Raw genomic sequence first — 20133 nt, 5'->3', positions numbered from 1 at the left:
AGTGCCCCACCTTCGAGAGAAACTAAATCAATCACCACACACATCTCTTTACATCTCACCTGCAGAAGGAGAGAGGGCAGATTGAGGAAGGCTTCGGCTTCTTTGGGGTTCTTAATAGGAGAAAATGAGATTTGTTTAAAAAAGGAAAAAGAAAAAGCCAATGGAAAGAGTTACAAAGGAAAAGGATGGACAAACAGGAAAGAAAAGGGAAATCAAGAGTGGCAAGTCCTGAAGATGGCAGTTCTGAAGTTTCGAGGGAGAGACAGGGTCAGGAAAGGGAGGAGCCACTGGCCTTAGACTTAATCAAGCCTGCGATTTATCAGCCACATACCAAGCTAATGGAATGAGTTTGAAGCAGCACTCAGAGGACAACTGAGACTCAACGCTATTGCTTCCAAAAAGAGTGGACCAGAGAAATTGAGCATCTACCTCAAGAGGTCAGAAAAAGGACACAACAATATGAGGAAAGTTTTATAAGAAAGTAATAGAGATAATATTACAAATTAATACTATTTTAGAAAGACACCTGCAGAAACAAATAAATAATTCCAAGAGTTGACTTTTTGAAGAAACAAATATATATATAGTATATGTGTGCGTGTGTGTGTGTGTGTGTGTATATATATATATATTTGATACAGTTAAGGGGGAAAAGATTAGGAATAAAAATGTGACTTAACCATAAATATGATGTCTACTTTTTTAAAAGGAAATAAGTACTATTTCAACCCTACTAGTATATTTGAAAATCACTAGGAAAAGGGTTTCTAGAAAAATCTATAAATCACCACAACTTATTCATTAAACAAACAAGCCAAGCAATTCAATAATCACAGGTAAACCTTAAAGAGTTCCAAAGACTATATACATATATGTGTGTGTATACACACACACATACACACACACACATATATATATATCTGTATGTGTGTGTGTGTGTATATACACTATATCCAGGTGAAACTTTCAGGCTCTACCCAGACCCACAATCCCTTACTTACAGTTCTAAAATTCTAAACACAGTTTATTTCCTAAAACATTTGAAAAGATAAAACCCAACGGGAACTCACTTAACAGTAAAATTGGACCTGAATTACATATATATATAAAATTTATTATGCCAGTTATTGTTTTCATGTCATAGTATGAAACAGTAATGCGCTTTCCTATGCCTTGCTTGGAGTGATGCAGAGTGATATAAGGTATGTATCCTTTTATCACCTTTCTAAAAAGCTGAAGGTTCTGAGTTCTGAAACATATCTGGTCCCATGGGTTTCAGAACAGGCCTTGTGGGCTTGTATAAACTGGTATAGAGCATAGAAAAGAGATGAAAAGTTTCTCAACTATTTTAAGAAGTTTGTTAACCCTGATCTAAAATTTGGCAAAAGAGAATTTACTCGAAAAGAAAACTGCAGTCTGATTTCATTTGACTATAGAAGCGAAAGGTTTTATAAATGATACTTTTTCAACTTGGTAATGAAAAATATGGTCATTGTTAGAAACGGGTATGTTCCCCCCAGATTCATATGTTGAAGTCCTAACCCCCCAAAACCTCAGAAGGCAACTGTATTTAGAGATAGGATCTTTAAAAAAGTAATTAAGTTAAAACAAGGTTGAAAGTGTGGGCCCTGATCCAGTATGACTGGTGTCCTTACAAGAAGAGGAATCTGGACACAGAGGTACACAGAAGAAAAAGGCCAGGTGAGGACATGGTAAGGAAGTAGCCATCGACAAGCCGAGGAGAGAGGCTTCAGAAGAAACCAACCCCGCCAGCACCTTGATCTGGGGCATCCGAGTCTCCAGAACTGGGAGAAAATGCATTTCTGTTGTTGAATCCACCCAGGGTGTGGTACTTGTGGCAGCCCTAGCAAACCAGCACAGTCACATTTTTAATATATAAGTTTAAATAATGGCTAGTGCCCATCCCACCATCATAAACATATCCCTTTTCCTTCTCTCTGGGTACCACTTTCATGAAAATTCCAAGAACCTCAGGGACACTTACTCTGTGCAAAAAGTCCTGGTTACGAGCTTTATAGAAAAGAAGCTAGAAAATCTGACCAGTCCACCCGAGGACCAAGTGTGCTGCTCCTGTTATTCTTGGACCACACAGACACGGTACTTGTTGAAAGCACATGACCCAGAAACAGGGATCATCCTTGTCCATGGATCAAAGCTTATCAGTGGTCCAGACACCAGCACCAGATGGTCCATGCTCCTGGGCCACTGTCACAAGCGTGGGGGTTCTTGAGGCACACAACACCCAGGCTAGTCCTGCGGAAGTTCTCAGGATGCAGAGAAGGGAGGGGACGTGGTTCTCCCCCAGTATCATGCTTGCATACGGTGGTTCAGCGTCATTCAGTGTCTGAGCTCCCAGTGCTGCCATTTCCTTACATAGCACCTTCCTTACACACAGGGCCATTTCCCCAAAGGCATTGCACTGTGCCCAGGTGCCTGAGTCTAGGAGGCTCCAGACTCAGCCACACACTCTGTCTGACCTGACATCCTGCCCCACATGCTCAGCTTCTTGGCTCTTAGGAGAAAAAGCAGCCCTTCTCACACTCAGTCCAAAGCCTGCCTCTGCCTGTCTGGCATTATTCATCATACTATTTTCAGGCGGGAAGTCTCACCTTGTGAGATGAAGTATAACCTGGTGAAATGAAACAAAAGCAAATCAACTCCAGCCAAGTAAAAAGAGGTGTGCTCCATAACTGAGTAAAGATTACCTCAGGAAGGCAAAGATAGTGACATGTTAGGAGAAATCTTAAAACATCGTATCACGAAGTCAAAGGAGAAAAAATTGAGACATCTTCTTAAAAGATGGGGAGGTGACTTCAATAGCATTTCAAATTTATAACACTAACCACCACAACAAAAATATATCAATAAACTAGGAATGGAAGAGTACATCTTGATATAAGAAAAAAAAATTAAAACTGTCCCAAGCCAAACGCCAATAATGGCTAGTGGAAAATAAATGGTGTTCCCACTTACAGAAAATTATAAGACAAGGCTCCTTGCAATCATGGTCATTGTTTATATGTTAGAAATTCTAGACCTGTGCAGCCCCAAATGACAGCCCCTATCCACGTGTGGCTGCTGAGCACCTGAAATGAGTCTCATCTGATCTGAGATGTGCTGTGAGCATAAAATACACACTAGATTTTTAACACTCAATACTTTTTCAAAAGAAAGTAAAATTTGCAAATGATAATCATTATACATGAAAATAGATAAAAAATAAATTTCTTCTGTATAGCACAGGCAACTATATTCAATATCTTGTAATAACCTTTAATGAAAAAGAATATGAAAATGACTGTATGTATGTGTAGGTATGACTGAAACATTATGCTGTACCCCAGAAATTGACATATTGTAACTGACTATACTTCAATTTAAAAAAAGAGAGAGTAAAATTTCTAATTCTTCATTTTTATATCAATTTAAGTTGAAATTATATTTTAGGTATATTGGGTTAAATAAAAAATATATTATTGAATTACTTTCATGTCTCTTTTAACTTTCTTTTACCATAGCTACTAGAATATTTTAAATTACATATATGAATGGCATTATTTTTCTATTGGACAGTGTTCTTCTAGACAGTAGAATAAGGCAAAAGGAAAGAAAAAAAATCTTCAGCCACAAGAAATAAGAAAGTGCAATTATTACTGGTTGAGGATTAGATGACTGTTTAGATGAGAAACTATTCGATATTTTTAAAAATAATTATTTAGAAATTAATGACTGTTTTCTATGCCAGCATTAGACAGTTAGAGAACACAATGGAAAAATAAATTTCAAATGTCCACAAAATACATAATGTACTCAAGAATAAATTGTACATAAAATATAAGACTTTTTACAAGTAAACAGTTTAAAATGGCTTTTGTTTCACCTTCGACCACAGTTTAGGGAAGAACCAGAGATGTTCTCTGAGAACACTGGTCTTTGCGGATGTCTCTTTCACCACCGACTGAGCAAGCCGCTGTACTCACCAGACTGACGGTCTGCAGTGGCCGCAGAGGACCAAATACCCACGTCCATCAAGTATGGTAGGACGCACAGCGCACAAGCTGAGCAAAGACCTTGCTTCTGGCTCCATCTCATGTTTCCTCTCCTGACATTTCTTTGCATCGTCATCCAAGCACCGCACTGTAAAGCATGACACATACATCAGTTAGAATTACACACTGACTCCGTGGCTTGTTTCTTCTCTTACACCTTTAGCTTTCTTATGTCAGGCTGGCCCTTCTCCTTCTCTCAGATGACATTTCTCAGTCATTTAGTATTGCTTTTTCAAGGACAAGCACGGTCTCTGTTTCTGCCCCTCTACCTTTTCATCTGAACAGACACTTCCTTTAGATTAGAGGTGTTGGAAAATGCAGCTCTTAGGACTCTTAATTTTGACAAACATGGCAAAGACTTAACCTGTGAGCTGTCAAGGGTAGTTGCATCTACACCCAGGCTTAGTAAGGATGTAAACAAACCTTTTGGTAACTTTGTTAGGATGTTAATTTTGATGTCATTTAATGCAGGAGGAAATTTGTATACAGTTTCTCTGAATCTTTAATAAGTTAAGTTTAATAGACTGGGAAGGTGAGGCAGGGAGTCACGTATCCTTGGCAGAAGTCCACCTCTTCCCTCCACTGTCTGGAGCAAATCTGAGAGAAATCCTGAGAGCCTCCAAGACCCAAGACCTCTGTGATTTTTCTCGTCTATTTTCCAGGCCTGGAGCTTGGGACTTCCTTACCTCCCAAATGAAAGACTCCCTTAGGCCCTGGAGACAAGGACAACAGCCCCCAGAAGCCCAGGGGACATTTACAAAGGCCCAGGAATTACAGAGCCTTGCAGTGTCTCTCCACTCCAGACGTAGACTCAGGAATCTGATCTGAGGGCCGTCCTAGGGAACTACTAGCTGCGGAAAGCGGGGAGGACATGAGGATCTAGGCTCACAGGGGAGGTGTGCATTTCTTAAGGCAAAAAAAAAAAAAAGCATGGAGAAGTGGCAAATGTGGAGGACAAGGAGCTGCACTTGGGACATTTTTATTCTAAGGTGGAACTACCAAATGAAGACATATTAGCAGGCATTAAGATCTGGAATTCAGGAAAGATATTGGCCTGTAGACCCAGATGTTAACAATAATGAACGTAAGTCCAGTGGTGTTTGTTACTTCTCTCCAATAAATCACCCAGCTTTTCATTTTCAAGAGCGTACAGAGGACATGTTTCAGATGACATACAGGAGATTTTAGAGTAACAGCGCTGAACCTCTCTGACAATCCAGGCGGCCAAGAACTCCTGACTGTTGTGTGTCTGTTTTCAACAGCTGCATAACAAATTATCACAAACTCAGCGACTTTAAACAATAAACGTTTATTATCTTACAGTTTCTGTGGGCCAGGAGTCTGGATGTGACTTAGCTGGGTCCTCTGCTCAGGGACTCAGAAGGCTACAAATGAGGCTTTAGCCAGGCTGTTTTCTCATCTGGAAGCTTGACTGGGGAAGAACCTGATTCTGAGATCACTCAGGAAATTGGAAGAATTTATTTCCTTGTGGCCATAGGACCAAGGGCCCCAGCTTTTTGCTGGCTAATGGTTGGAGGCTGCCTTCAGCTCCTAGAGGTCACCTGCTATTCAGAGAGGCCAACATGGACTTTCCCAACGTGGCCACTTACTTCATCAAAACAGTGAACAAATTTGAACAAAGTCTCATATAATGCAATGTCATCACAGAAGTGGCACCACCCCTTTTGCCATATTCAGTTGGCTAAAAGCAAGTCAGGTTTCACCCACAGTCAAGAGGAAGGTACCATACAGGACATGAGCAGGAGTTAGGGACCGTGAAGGGCCTGTCTGTCTCAGAGTCTGTCCGCCACATGCTGTGTGGATGGGAGAGACATGGAAACAGAGTTGAAAAGCCATCTGCAAGAAGCAAGCATGTAGCAGTGTGGGGCACAAGAACATTCACCACACATTCTGCCATGGTAAGCAGGATAAAAGGCGCAAAAGACAGCAAATTTTGGCAGCACGATGAGGAAAGTAAGTCTGCCAACTGCACACATTAACCACTTACTAAATAAGTTCATTGGCATAACTCTGTTATGAGGGTCTCTCTCCTATACTTTAGAAGTGTTGGGGGTAAGACAGGGCGGAGGAGGGGAGAGCAATAAATCTAGCCTAATGATGACCCTCAAATTGTGCCACCTGGGCTACTCGCAGAAGACTTGATTGGCATCGGGGTCTGAATGTTGAGTGTGCACAGTGATTGGTCAAAGAATATTTTGGTTGATGTATTTCCCCACTTTCCCACTAGGAAGAATGGAGTCGATGAGACTCTAGAAAGAGGAAAGAATTGAAAACTTCCATAATTCGATAATCAAAACCCACGTGAAATATCAGATACATGCCAGGGGCGAAAAATGGGATCACAGATAACCAATTCATCAACAGCCTCCACAGAAAGATGTCTAAGGGCTGCACACACGAAGTGCTGGCCTGGGTCGTTCCTCCTGCGCCCTCCCATCCCAGTGCCTCCCCTGGAAGAGCTGGCAGAGATTCTCCAAAGCTGTCAACACGAGGAGGGTATGCAGTTTCATCTCGGTTTTTCACCAGAAGAACACCCGTGACACTGCCATCTGCTCAGCAATACGGCGTCCCAGGCACCAGGGACCCTGTTCAGGATGGGAAACTGGGTACAGGGCCATTTCCTCTTGACGCCTCAGAACTCATCTCCCCTCTACAACAGTAAGGACAGACAAGCCGGTCTATCAGGGGCCCAGCGAGCATGGCTGCAAATACTTGTTCTCAGTCATTCTGAGACTCCAAGTGCATTAGGGAGTAACTGAACCCAGTCTGCTTGAGCAACTGCTTCTGCAAAACCCAATTCCATGAGGTTGTTAATGGTGAGAAGAGACTTTCGCGTCATCAGAAACCAGCAGAGGACGTGCCGATTTCTGCTCGTCGGAGGAAACAAGCATGTTGGGAAATACGGTTCTCCCAAAAGGGCAGATGGGCAGATTCCCCACCCTCCCCTCCCTTCCCTACCCCGTCAGAGACAAAAGGGACAGAGAAAACACTCGAGCCAGCCAGGTTAGGAGAGGTGACACATGGAGGAGAGATGGATAAGATACCATCTCCAGCTTTGAAGGTGTGCCCTTTGGATGCTCCCCGTCCCTTTGTTTGTTTGTTTGTCTTCTGAATGCAGGGATGTTTGGGGAAGCCTGATGCCATTTTGCCAAAAGGAAACTAGGAGATTTCTGAAAAGACAGCCCAAGGTCTAAATGCTAGCTTCTCCACTGATCCTCTGCCCACCTTTCAACAGAACAGTTTAATCCCTTTAAATCTGTTTCCTCATCTTCTTAGAAGGGAACATTTAAAAGGTGCTTAATCTCACTGAGTTATTGCAATGGGAGCAGGTTGAGACTCGTCGCAGCATAGAAGCATCCTACACTGTGGAACTGCAGAGCCGAAGCCAGCCTTCGGTCCATCACACCCATTTTAACACTCTGCATGCCTGGAAACTAAAACCCGTGGTGGGAAAGGGACTTGGCTAAGTTCTCCCTGCCAGAAAGATTCCATATTGGGTACTGCCTCCTGCCCATATCTGCTAGACATACAGGGGAGAGTTGAAAAATAAAACTTCTCCGCCTTGCCAGGGGCTGAGAGTCTCACTGTGGGGACTGAAGAGGGTGGGGCTTAGGGCAGGGGCAGGACTGGCCAGTGGCGAGCATCACAGAAACTCTGACAGGTGACACCCCTACCCCAGCCAATGACAGCTCCACTCTGACCTGCAGTGACCCTGGGTCTGCATGACTCCAGCTGCCCCCTGCTGCCGGGCATCTGAGTGGCCCATCATCCCAGCCTCTCAGACCCCAGCCACCCCTTCTGAAGGAAAGAGATGGCGGCAGAGCTGATGGAGCAGCGGTTTCAGCATCTCCCCTGCAAATGGGCAGGTCTGCATCTCTGCACCGGGGCAGCCCCCTCTCCCTGCTCCAGGAAGCTCCGTGGACATATTTGTTTACTCCATTTGCCGCGATGTAGTTTGCATAATATTGAATCTGGAAAGGACACTGCATCCACTGACAGGAGTTTTCCCAGCTGGAAGAAAAGAAAGAAAGGAAAGAAAGAAACCAGCTTTACATTTCTTACATTTTGGAGTAAAAATAAAGACACTCACACCATGTGTCAGGCTCTCCGATGGATGGTTCTCGGGTTGGGGAAGGCCATGTCTGTGGTCAGGCCATGCTCCCAGATCCAAAGTATTGTTGGCCGGCTCTTTTGTAAACACTGTTGGCAGCTCCAGGGATGGCTCTTTTGGTAAAAAGGATGTGCTGGAACGAAACGTGGGCCTCCAGCCAAGACACATTTCTTCCTATAAAACAGAAAAAAATGCATGTGTCACTATGCAAGAAGCCAAGCCTCTTCAAGAGTGGAGGCGTCCTCCTTCTCAGCATCCCAGGAGGATGAGGGGAACAAGGCTGAGCCGGGCTTTGACCTGAGATGCCTGGTAGGGAGCAAAGAGCTGAGGGTGAACACCAGCCCCCATGGCCCTGGCCAGGCTTTCCATCAGGTGCCGCCTGCCAGCTTGCTTATAGCCTCAGGTTGGTCGAAATGCCTAGCTCAGATGCAAGGTATAATGAGCCCCTTCCAAATTCGTAAAAGCAAAGATGCAAAGCACACAGTCAGGGGAAGGGGAAGGAAGCCCAGGAGGGGTGTTCACAGACCTTGGGCAGCCACGCTCCTGGATACTTTCTTCTCACTCACACCCCTCCCATCACAGACCCCTCTAGCCTTTGTGGGAGGCGCCAGGGAGCTGCACAGAAACACTGCTCTTCCAAACATCATTCCACACCTGTCACGATCCCCCAGGCCCTCCTACTCAGAGTGGGGTCCTCAGGGCACATCAGCCTCACAGGAGGTTGGTTAGAGATGCAGAATCATGATGCCCAGATGTTTCACAGGCACAATGGAAGTTTGAGAGGCACTGCCTGGGGGCTTCCTGGAGCCTCCCCAAAATTGGACACACATGCCTCCTTCAAGGTCCTGTCAGCCGAGAAGGATGGACAGTTGATAAATTATGAGGTGATAAATTCTCCTCCCTCTCACAGCACCCCCAGGTCACAGCCTGGGTTTGGGTAAAAGGCACTTTGAACTCTAGATCCCACTGCCCCCAGGACTCCAGCTATCCCAGCAGTGGGGGGGGGGTCATCTGCTCACACTCTCCCCCCAACTTCCTGGGAGAGGGAAAAACGTAGAGCTTAATTTCAGGATGATTTAAGACATCAAATGAGAGTAAATAATCAGATCTGGGGTTCTTCATTGTGATTTTTTCATCCTTTAGCCAGAGTTTGGCTTGACCTGCTGTAGGGACAAAGGAGTCAAGTCCCATATAGCCTGAGCGAAGTCTGAAATGGAGGGTAGTTGTGTCCCATGGGTGGACATCAGCTGCACATGTCACACTGCAGGAGCACTGGCCCAGCATGGAGCCCGATTCTGTCTCATCACTTGGCTCTTCCAATGCTGTTGCTCTTGTCTGGTCACTGAATCTGGAGAATTTGTGAGCTCATTCCTGGGCAATTCACCAAGCTCTGCAGATGACTCAACACCAAACTCCCATCGGGAGCAAAGTCGTCCTGCTCACCAGCAAGGCTTGCAAACCCGGATCCTCCCTGAACATCTAACACGATGGCAACACAGCCACCCAGTTCCCCATGATAACTAAATACAATCACATACCCATAGAGCTTCTTCGGGAGAAGCTGCGGCTACGTCTCTCTCCTGGTTTTGGCCCCCAGGACCTGCTGCATAAATACTGCGAGATTCTCATCTTGTATGATGGGTTTAGCACCTGGAAATGTTTGTTCTGCCACGGTAGCCGGTGCTCAGTGCTCACACCTTGTAGGAACGACGGGAACAGAACTGTATTTACTTTTAACCTGCTATGGCTGTGTGCTGTAGAGCGTTTCTGTTTGGCATCACACACATAGATTACACACTGCGGTTCTGTCCCATGACATCCAGTTGAAACAAAAGCCCAGGCAGAGAAGGGGACTTGGCCAACTTCACTGTCCAAGTTTTGTTTTGTTTTTAAGGGCTGCAGCAGTCAGAGGGCTGCAGCTATTTAAAAATGTTTTTCAGATTAAAATTACTATAGCAGATTACATTGTAAGAAACTGTGTGGCTTTGATTACCATGTTTTTTGGTGTGTTAAGGCAGACCCAGGATGACTTTCTGAGGAGAATCCTGGCCTTACCCACAGGTGCCTCCTGGCTTCTCTCCAAAAGAAGATACAAGAGCTTTCTGTTCAGGCAGGAGCTCTTGTACGGTGACACAATTTTGACAAGAGTGTGTTAATCTTACTCCCACCTTGGGCGACTATTAAAACATAAGGTTTTACACCTACCCACTTCCCCGCAACAGAGAATATTTGCACTCTCAGTAGTTGTCAGGGAATGTAACCTTGAACTCAGTGTCACTCAAACCTTTCAGTTCCTCTTGGTTGAGAGGAATTGTGTTTAGAGAGTATTTCCCAAAGGGCCCTGTATTGGTTAAAGTAATACTAGCTACTCTAACAGGCAAATCCGGAATTCTCAACGGCTTGACAAATTAGAATTGGGTTCCTCGTTCATCTCACAGCCCAGTGAAGGTTTTCCGGCTGGGGGTCCTTCCACCAGACCTTCTGTAGCCCAGACTTCTTCCTTCCTGTGGCCCCACTTCCTCTGGGTCCTCATAGCCATGTCCTTTCAGCCAGCAGATGGGGAAAGGGGTAATGGAGAGAATGTATTTACTTCCCAACCACTTCAACTCGGGAGTGACACACATCACTTCTGCTCAAGCTCAGTGTCAAGGCCACACCCAGCTGCAAAGGCATCTGGGAAAAAGTGCTCATGTGCCCAGGATGGAAGGAAGCTGGCACTGGTAAACTCAAAGTAGTCCCTGCTATGGAAATGCATTGTTCTAAATCCCTTAAATTGACCCAGATTAAGCCAGTTCACCCAAGAGCTGAGTATCTGGAGAGCATCAGGCAGGCTCTGCAGAATAGCCTCTACAGCACAGCAAGGAGGGGTGCCCTCCAACCAGAGACAAGAGAGAAACACTCGGTGGGTGGGAGGACGGAAGAGGATTTCATACTGATGTATGCAAGGTGCTGCTGAGGTCGGCTGCTGGGGCCTGATGGAGTTTCTTTTCAAGGCAGAATCCAAGAGGAACGTCACTCTGAGGATGTGACACAGTTTTGGTGTCACTGGTATGTTTCCCACTTGGCTTTGTCCAGTGTCCTCGCATCTCTGCACTACAGTGTGATTTTGTGCCAGCTCCGCTCCTGTGTGTTTTTATGTGCTGGGCTAGGACTCATGTCACTCACCGCACTTTCCTTTGCCTTGGCTGTTAGAAAGCTTGAACTCAGATCACTGCAGCCCCTCTCGAGCAAATATGTGAGACATTAAGGGATGTATATTTTGAACCAACATCATACTTGGTTCCATTTATCTTTTCTAATCTTCCTTCTCCTGTGCCTCATTTTTGGGGAGTTTTTTTTTTTTTTTTTTTTTTTTTGGAGTTTTTAATGTCATCTTGCCATAATCCAACTATATTTGTAAACTGCATCCAGTCCATTTGAGGAATTCAAGTAAATAAGTAAATAATGGGATTATCAGCAAAATACAAGAGCAGCAATGATGCAGGAGCTACTAGAGACAGTTGGGGGCAGACACTTGCTTTTTCCCTTTTCCTCTTGCCGAGATCTTGGTGTTCTGGGTGGGGCTGCTTCACTCACGGTGTCTCTTAGTGAGCACATCTCTTCGCTGGGCTCTGTGCAGCTCTCAGTTGTGGCAGCCTTCAAGAAGGCTCCCTCCCAGTTCTTAGAGCACTCACACGCTCACAGAGGTGCCTTCTCTGGTTTCTGAAGGGGATGGTAATCTCAGGTCGCTCTCTTTTGTAAAGAATGACAGGGGTCATGGATGCCCTCCCACGGGGCTTCTTCTTGTGTCCTTGCATCCAGTGCACCTTCATACCAGTGATCACCCTAATAGACCAGCCCCCAACACTCTTCTGACTTCCATGGGCAAGTTAGTCAAGGGGCAGCACAGCTCACTGTGAAAAGCAAGTCTCAGAGAAGCACTACCCACAAAACAAACAAACAAAACCAAATGAAAACAGATTCATAGATACAGAGAACAAACTGGTGGTTGCCAGAAGGGAGAGGGGTTGATGGGGTGGAAGAAATAGGTGAAGGGTCTTAAGAGGTGCAAACCTCCAGTTATATAGTAAGTCACAGGGATGTAATACACTTAAGGAATATTGTCACTAGCATTGCAATAACTTTGTATGAGGACGGTTGGTTACGAGACTTACTGTGGAACCCATTACCTAGTGTCTGCAAACATCAAATCATGGTCTAGTACACCTGAAACTAACATGATATTGCGTGTCAACTACATTGTAATACAGAGAGAGAGAGGAGCACTGCCCAGCATGGTAGCCACTTGCTCTATGTGGCCACAAAACACTTGAGGTGAGGCGAGTCTGAGCTGAGATGTGCTGTAAGCATAAAGTGCATGCTGAATTCTGAAGACTTGGCATAAAAGAAAGAAGACAAATATCACATTAATAACTTATAATACTGAACAGGGATTGTCATCTAATCTGTCACCTCTGAGTCTCCAGATAGGCACTTGCCTGTAACGGCTTGGCCTGGTGCTCTGGAAGAGCCTGGGATTCATGTTAAAAGGGAGAAACTGGGGATTCTAGACCTCAGCCTACAAGTTTTAGTCCTTTGTCTGATGCACTCAGCTCTGAGACTCAGCCCAGAGAACAAAGACTTCAAGGTATCATCCACCTATCATGTGGGCTTTGTTTTCAAGGACAAAAAAAATTTATTAACTTAAGGGGAAAAGTCATTTTGGGATTTTTCTTTAGTAAAATTAAATATTACCTGGAGCAACTTATCTTTCTCAAGGACAGAAGTTCAATTGCCCACCCTGGGCCCTATGAACAGCAATGAAGATAAAAATATTTTCTTGTTCAGAGATTATTTCAGTTATCACAGGCACTAAATAGATGGCAAACGAGCAACTGGTTTACCAATGTTTGTTCATGAAGCCTGAATCTGTTGCTTAAGAGAATCTGGGAGAAGCTGTTGAGGAAATAAAGGACCAGTGGGTGGAAATGTTTTAAGTACACATGGTAACGCTGATGCCTGGCTCATGGAGAACATATGGAAGAGCAGGACCTCAAACCACGTGAGCAGGTGCATCTGAGAATCCATACGCTTGCATCACCGATCTACGTCCCTTAAGCTGGTGAGCTGGGGAGAGCCCGCATTTGCCCTGCAGCCAGAAGATCTTGAACTGCCAAGAGGCCCCAAGGCCTACTTCTTGCATCCTGCCTGGCTCCACATCCCCCCATCAAACTTTTGCCAATTTAACCCTTAAGCATCTAGCCTCCCGCTCTGGGAAGCACAGCGCAGCACAAGCACATGTCCTCACCCTGAGCCCACAGCTCAGGCCAACAACCTAGTGCTGCTTATCGTGCACATATAATACGGATGCTTCTCTTGTCATTTCTGTCCTTTTGATCCTCTTGATCCCCCAATTTCTCAATAACAACCCTCAATGACTCCTGACTCCAGGAAATCAATCCTCCAGTCCCCAGAGGGGGCAAAGACCCCGCCACAAGCAAAGGAATTTATAGAAGGATTCAGTAGAAGCCGCAAATGATTCACTTACGGTCATAAGAAAACCATTCATTCATCAGCAGTGACTCATCCAAAGGAATTCAGAGAGTCAATGAACTTGCGTGGAGAAAATGTCTACCCTTATTTTCACTAACCTCTAACTGAACTACAACATTTCCTTCAACTGCAAATGTGGGCAATAAACTGAAGTAGTTTAAGCAATGCCTATGATTTCTCAAAAGCAGAAATCAGATATTGTAGTATATTATGATTGTTGCAGATTTCTCAACATATTAGTTATTTCAGACATTTGTCAGTTATTCAACCCATAAGGAGATCATGCTCTTCAATGAGTTAATAAAGAAGCACATATATGACTGTCCCACACATCTGTTTTATTTATATGTTGATAACTATATGTCAATACAATTCATTTCCTTTGTAATCCCATAAATTTTATTTTGTGCCTTTAAACATGCTGAGAATGATTCCCACCCTAGTCCGGGCTGCTGTAACAAGATACCACGGACTGAATGGCTTAAACAACAAAGGTTCATTTCTCACGGTTCTGGAGGCTGAGAAGTGCAAGATCAAGACAGTGTCTGGTGAGGAAGCTCCTGCAGATAGCCACCTTCTTGTTGTACCTCACCTCGCAGAGACAGCGCCTCTCTCTCCTAGCTCTTCTCATTAGGGCACTAATCCCATTCATGAGGGCTCCACCCTAATAATCTCCCAAAGGCCCACCTGCAAATACCATAACATGGGGGATTCAACGTATGAGCTTGGAGGACACAAACATTCAGTCCAGAGCACGTTCATAGATGCCAAAAGAGTCTATGGGGAAGAGGGAAAAGCTGGTTTGCTCCGCCCCCACCACCATGACCCCTGGGAAGCATGCCCCCGCCACAAAGACCCCTGTCAGCCACAGTGTCGTCAATTATAGCTCTCGAGGCACCTTACAGATCTGAATTCTCCTAGTTCCTCAAGAGGTGATAAATACCCACATTCACAGCCAAAGCCAGAAGCTTAAAAAGTTTAGACGCAGCTTAGGGGCAGGAAGGGGATGGTGGGCAGGACTGAGAGGCCAGGAGAGCTGGGCTCTGGGGCTCCTCAGGGTCCATGTCTCTGGAAGCAGAGCAGAGTGGCCTCCACCCCAACTCTGAAGGCCCAGCTAGGCCATGCACAGAGGTAGAAGTCAGGGTGGGGGGTGGGGTGCTGCCGCAAGACCACCTCCTCGGAGTCTAAGTCCAGCCCAAAATATGTCTCTAGCCGTGAGGCACCTGCTGATTCCAGACCCACGGGGCAGCACTTCCAACCCTCTCAGGGAAGGAAGAGAAAACTCTTTTGTGAACATAATTCTAAACTGGGTGAGAGATAGTGGGAGCCGCTCAATTCCCTACCCCTCACACTAATTACACAGTGCTCTGGGTTAATTAATTCGTAGGAGCGGACCATATCGCTGAGTGTACATTTTTTTTCTGGGTTTCAACTGCTCTACTTCTCAAGTTGAAATTACTTTGCTGCAACTTTTCTTTCTTTCTCTCACCTTTAACGCTGTGTGTTTGCATGTTTTCCTTTTGCAGTTTGGGAAAAAAAAAATTAAAAAGGGGGGAAAAAAAAGAAAGGTTATTTGATCCTTTGAAGAGAGAAATCCTGCTCATGGATTTTCTGCATTGAATTCATTGGAGAGAAAAGAGCGATTGAGTGAACAGAATGGGAAAGGGAGGACAAAGAAGGGTACTGGCAGCTTTGATCTCCTCCAGGTGGAGGCAGGGTAGCATCCCAGGGCAGGCGGGCCCCCTAAGCCCTTGGAGACCCTTCCAGAGCCAGGCCACACCCACCTCATTGGAGAACTCTAGGCTACAGGTTCTTCCTTCAGCCCAGAAGAGGGGAGCATGAGACTAAGCCAGAAATGCTCGTGCCTCCCCTCCTGGTGCTCACCGCCTCAGGCACTTTGATCAGAGGAATAAAAGCTGAGAACTAAGAAATCATTCTGAGCGCAAGCTGAGAGAGGCAGAGCTGGTAAGCCAGGGAAATACTCTTTGTAACATGAGCTTGTATTTCTTCCTTCATCTCTAGGCATAAGGAGGGGAGGCAAAATGCATGGTCATACTAGGTGAGAAATGCTCGGAGCTTCTGGGTCAGCTCAAGGGCTCACTCTAGCCTGAGAACGAGAAAACACCCAACATCTAACTCAGGGCAGGCAGTGAGCAGAAAGCACACAGACTGTTACGGCTGGTCCCCACTGCAGGGCTCTCTGGAAATTTCCTTCTGATTTTGGGCAGAGCCAAGATGTCAAGGGGCTGTGAGTCCCACAGGTCAGAAATTAGGACTCAGTTCAGTTCCATTTGAAAAACAAAATCCTTAGCACTTAATAGGTGCTGTGCATTGTGCTAGGGAAAATGGGAGCCGAAAGATGAATGGGAGATGGGGTGCCCAGTACACTGATCATAGCTAATTGATGAGTGCTATGACTGTATTCACAAGGTCCAGGACAGAAAAGAGGAAGTGGGAACGATTAACTGGGACAAGTGACGTCTGGGAAGCCTTCACCCCAGAGGTGATAGGTAAGTTGGGTTTTAACAAATGAATAGGAAGGAAACATGGCAGGAAAACAATCTTCTATATAGAGAAAACACATGCAAAGACACAGAAACGCGAAACCTCAGGGTGTGCTCAGCAGTTAATCTGGCTGCAGCCCCGCGTCTGGGGAAGTGGGATGTCTTCATAGATGAGACTGTGGGAAGGTCACAAAAGACCCATGCCCCACCAAGCCCAGCTCTCTGGGGTTACCCCTGGTGGAGTGCTTTTAAGCAAGAAAGTAACATGATTAGCAGTGGGCGAGTATGTGAGTGTGCTATGCCCATGCGTCCTGACTGCAAGGGTGTAAAATAGAGCGATTTCCTCTTTGGACAGGCTGATTTTAAGGCACCTCCAGAGGCCCACACAGGAAAGAGCAGCGGGAGAGATATTTCTGTAGCTCAGGTGGGGAATCTGTGCTGAAGATGCCGATCTGAGCGCTGCCCAGCTAGTGGTGGTGGTTGAAATTACAAAGAGGAAGAAACAGACACGAGGCCACAACCTCTGGATCCTGGTTCCGCCGAGTGGCTCTCTGCTTTAGAAATTCCTAGAACGTCAAACTGGAAGGGTTCATAGAGAGAGATTAGCCCTCACCCCTCATTTTGCAGGTGGGAGGCTGAAGGCTGGTCACCCAACTCCTCTGCCTCAGCCTCAGCCTGCCTGCCCACTGCATCTCAAATGGACCAAAGGTGGGAGGACAAGAGGGAGACAGAAAGGATGGAGGTGGCAAAGGTCAAATTTAGAGGGAGCCAGTCCCTCCCATCATTTAGAGGGATGACCAAGAAGATGAGGGGGAGACAGAAGACATTCAGCAGAGCCCGGTCAGGCAGCAGGATGAGAAGGGGAGGTAGGTTCCCTTTTCTCCACCTAATCAACTCTCCCCCAGCTCAAATGCCATCTCTTCCTTGAAGGCATCCCCACAAGCAGAGCCCAGGGTGACCTCTCTCTGCCCTAACCTACACGGGTCCTTCTCTCATGGTGCACCCACATTGAGCCATAAATCGGAATTACCTGTGTGCATGTCTCACACTGCTCTTGACTGTGGACAGTGGGTGGGCGTCATCATCTGAATCCCCACAACTGAGTGGGGGCTCCGTGGACCAGGGCTGGAGGGCTCGATGCTCTCTGGGAGGACACGAGAGAGCAAGGCCGGCAGGGCCAGATCCATGGGTGAAACATGAGTAGGCAGACACGGAAAGTGAGATCAGAGCTCCCAAGGAGGGGGCCCAGCCCGGCCGCCACCGCCCGCCTGAGTCGCAGGCTGAAGCAAACCCGAGAGATCCGACAGCAATCACACCAGCGCTGGCAGAGGCAGGACGGGATGATCTAACAGGTATTTTCCAGGCTTCATGTGTGTTATCCCCAAACAAAATGACAAGTGCTTCCAAGCAGCTCCTCTCTGGTTATGAGCACTATAATTAAGACCTCAGTCTGCACAGAGAGGGTGGGGAAGCCAACTACAGCCCAGCAGAGCTGCCTGGCTGAGTCAGTGCAGAGTCCCAGCCTCAGACTGCTGGCCTTCGGACTCAGGGCAGGGGACCCGGCCTGGCCTATGAGAGCTCCCAGTTCACTCAAGACCCCAGGGAGTCAAGGAGGAGGCGGGGGGCTAGGAGAGGGAGGGCAAGATTCCAGCCCCTGTTCTGCCATGAAATGGGGGTCCCTTCTCATCTTGAGCCTCCAGTTTTCACCTGCTCTCCCCACCTGGCTACTCTCCACTCCACGTGAGCCTGGGTCCCCCTGTGATCTCCTGACTGAGGCTAGTCCAGAGCTTCAGACAGCAGCCATTGCTCTGGCAGGCATGGGACGTTCCCTTAGGACCCCAGCAGTGCCCAGAGCCTCCTCACAGCCAGCCCAGGTCTGCTCACAGGCGGCTTGGGGAACATATGTCTGGATCCCACCAGGGGCATTCGGTAAGCTTCCTCTCCCAGACCCAGTGTGGAGCCCAGGCTGGAGGTGATGACTCTTGGGACAGGGACACTGAGCACTGGGTCAGGTCCCCTCCACTCCAAAATTTTAAGAGCCCCTGCCAGGCTGCAGCAAGCCAAAGGACCCAGACTAGTCAGATCCTCAGAGCGGTCCTGGTGCCTCAACCTCCCCATGCTGTCTCTGTTGGTTTCCAGGGACCCAGACCTGCCTGGGGCCTCTTGGCTGCACTGTAATGACTCGGCACACCAAGGTCCCCCAGCCCCCATCCTGGCTGGTCTTCCAGGAATAGATCGTGTGAATCTTCTCTAGCCCTGGGCTAACCCCAGCTTTTCCTACCAATTGGCCCCCAGGTTCTGCCTGATTTGGGCTGGTTAAGTCCAAGCCAGACTCAGGGTAGGAAGAGACAGAAACAGAGATGGGGCGGGGGCGTATGGCAGTCAGAGCATGAGATTCAACATCTGGAGAGAGTCCCTGGGCACTCAGCTCTCCTCTCCCCATCCTGGAAAGTGGCCACATTCACAGAGCAGCGAAACGGAAGGCTGCGGGTCCAGCCAAAACTTAGAAAAACAGGCTCAGATGGAGGAAGTTGGAGCACAGGCATCAAGTCCCGTGGCTCTTCCTCCCTCTCTGCGTCCATCCCCTCTCCACCCCACAATCACTGCTCAGGATCGCAGATGCCTTCTTGCTCCAACACAACACTCCTGCACCTGCCAGAGGGACCTTTATAGAGTGGCCTCTTCCCGATGTCACCCGCCAGCTGCAAACCACGAGGTGCTCCCCACGCGTGGGAGATAAAACCAGCTTAGCTTGTTCTCGCCTCTCAAGGCCGTTCCTAAACTACGTCTGTCTCATCCCTCACCTCCTCCTCTCCTGCACGCTGCTCCCCAGCGAGCTGGGGAGTTCTACCCCAGACTTCCTACCCCAGACTTCCTTCTGCCCTTCCAAAATTCCCCCAATGCCACTTCCTCAAGGCCCAGCCCGGCCTTCCCTCTGCCAGGAAGCTTGCCCTGACCTGGCCAGGTCACTCCACCGCCCAGAACTCTCCCCGGCCCTTGAACTCTGCCCCTTGGGCCCCGCTCACATGGGCTTGGGAACTGTGGTCCCCAACTCCGTCCTCCTCCCAGTCTACCACCTGCCCCTTCACAGTGGGGGGAGGCTGTGGGGAGGGCTGTTGCCAAGGGGGGAGTCTTGGACCGCCCTTACTATGCCCAAGGGTTGCCACCGCTCTCTGACCAGAGACAGCCCGCAGAGGGGACCCTGCACCCTCTTGTCCGCATTTTCTCCACCTTCTGACACAATGTTTATTTATTGTGTGTTTATGTCTTCCTTCCCTTCCCCCCACCAAAAAAAAAAAAAAAAAAAAAAACCAATACTATCTCTATGAGGGGAGAATTGTCTGGTTTTGTTCACAGCTCTCTCCTGTGTCCAGAACAGTCTCTAGCCCATGGAAGGCTCTCTATAAACGTTTGTTGAACGAATGAATGAGTGAATGAATGAATGAATACAATCACAAGTACCAGCCAGGCATCCCCAGGTAGGTGGATTCTTTCAATGTGAAGCCCTTGGAGAAACCTGAGCTGAGGTAGGGTCCCTGGCCTGGGGGTCAGGTCGCCGGAAACCCGGCAGGAGCAATTCTTCACATCCCCGACCTCGGTCTTCCCACTGGTAAAATGAGGGGCTGAGCGGTGGCCACGGCCCTGGCCGCCGAGAGCTGCCCACCTGCGGGGATGCCGCCGGCCTTGCCCGAGCACCTGCAGCCCAGTGGGCTCTAATTAGGGGCCGGTCTCATCACTTTCATAATTTAATTCTCTCTGGTCAACACCACTTTAATTACGGGCCTCTCGGCCATTTCCCCCCACCTCGTGCCTACGTGGCAAAGGCTCCTTCTTGAATGAAGAAGGCAGCCGACGGGTGAGGCCGGAGTGCCCGCTGCCCGAGGGCTGAGGGGCG

At 47.4% G+C, this 20133-nt stretch overlaps 1 protein-coding gene across 4 annotated transcripts in view; it reads right to left on the bottom strand.

The window, feature by feature from the left end:
- Positions 1-20133, bottom strand: part of LOC105095726 (uncharacterized) — a 433324-nt gene that overhangs the window by 111473 nt on the left and 301718 nt on the right. For all 4 annotated transcript variants that reach the window (XR_010384256.1, XM_064494705.1, XM_064494703.1 and 1 more), the window contains exons 3-4: positions 8182-8376; positions 4002-4158 (exon numbers count right to left, since the gene is read on the bottom strand). Coding sequence is in view for 3 of the 4 variants with exons in the window: in XM_064494705.1 (XP_064350775.1) it covers positions 4002-4158; positions 8182-8376 (352 nt within the window). In the remaining variant the exon portion in view is untranslated. The remainder of the gene's footprint in view (positions 1-4001; positions 4159-8181; positions 8377-20133) is intronic.

Source organism: Camelus dromedarius, chromosome 15 (assembly GCF_036321535.1).
Source record: "Camelus dromedarius isolate mCamDro1 chromosome 15, mCamDro1.pat, whole genome shotgun sequence".
In the NCBI taxonomy this organism is placed as follows: Eukaryota; Metazoa; Chordata; class Mammalia; order Artiodactyla; family Camelidae; genus Camelus; species Camelus dromedarius.
This window is presented reverse-complemented; position numbering and strand designations above follow the sequence as displayed.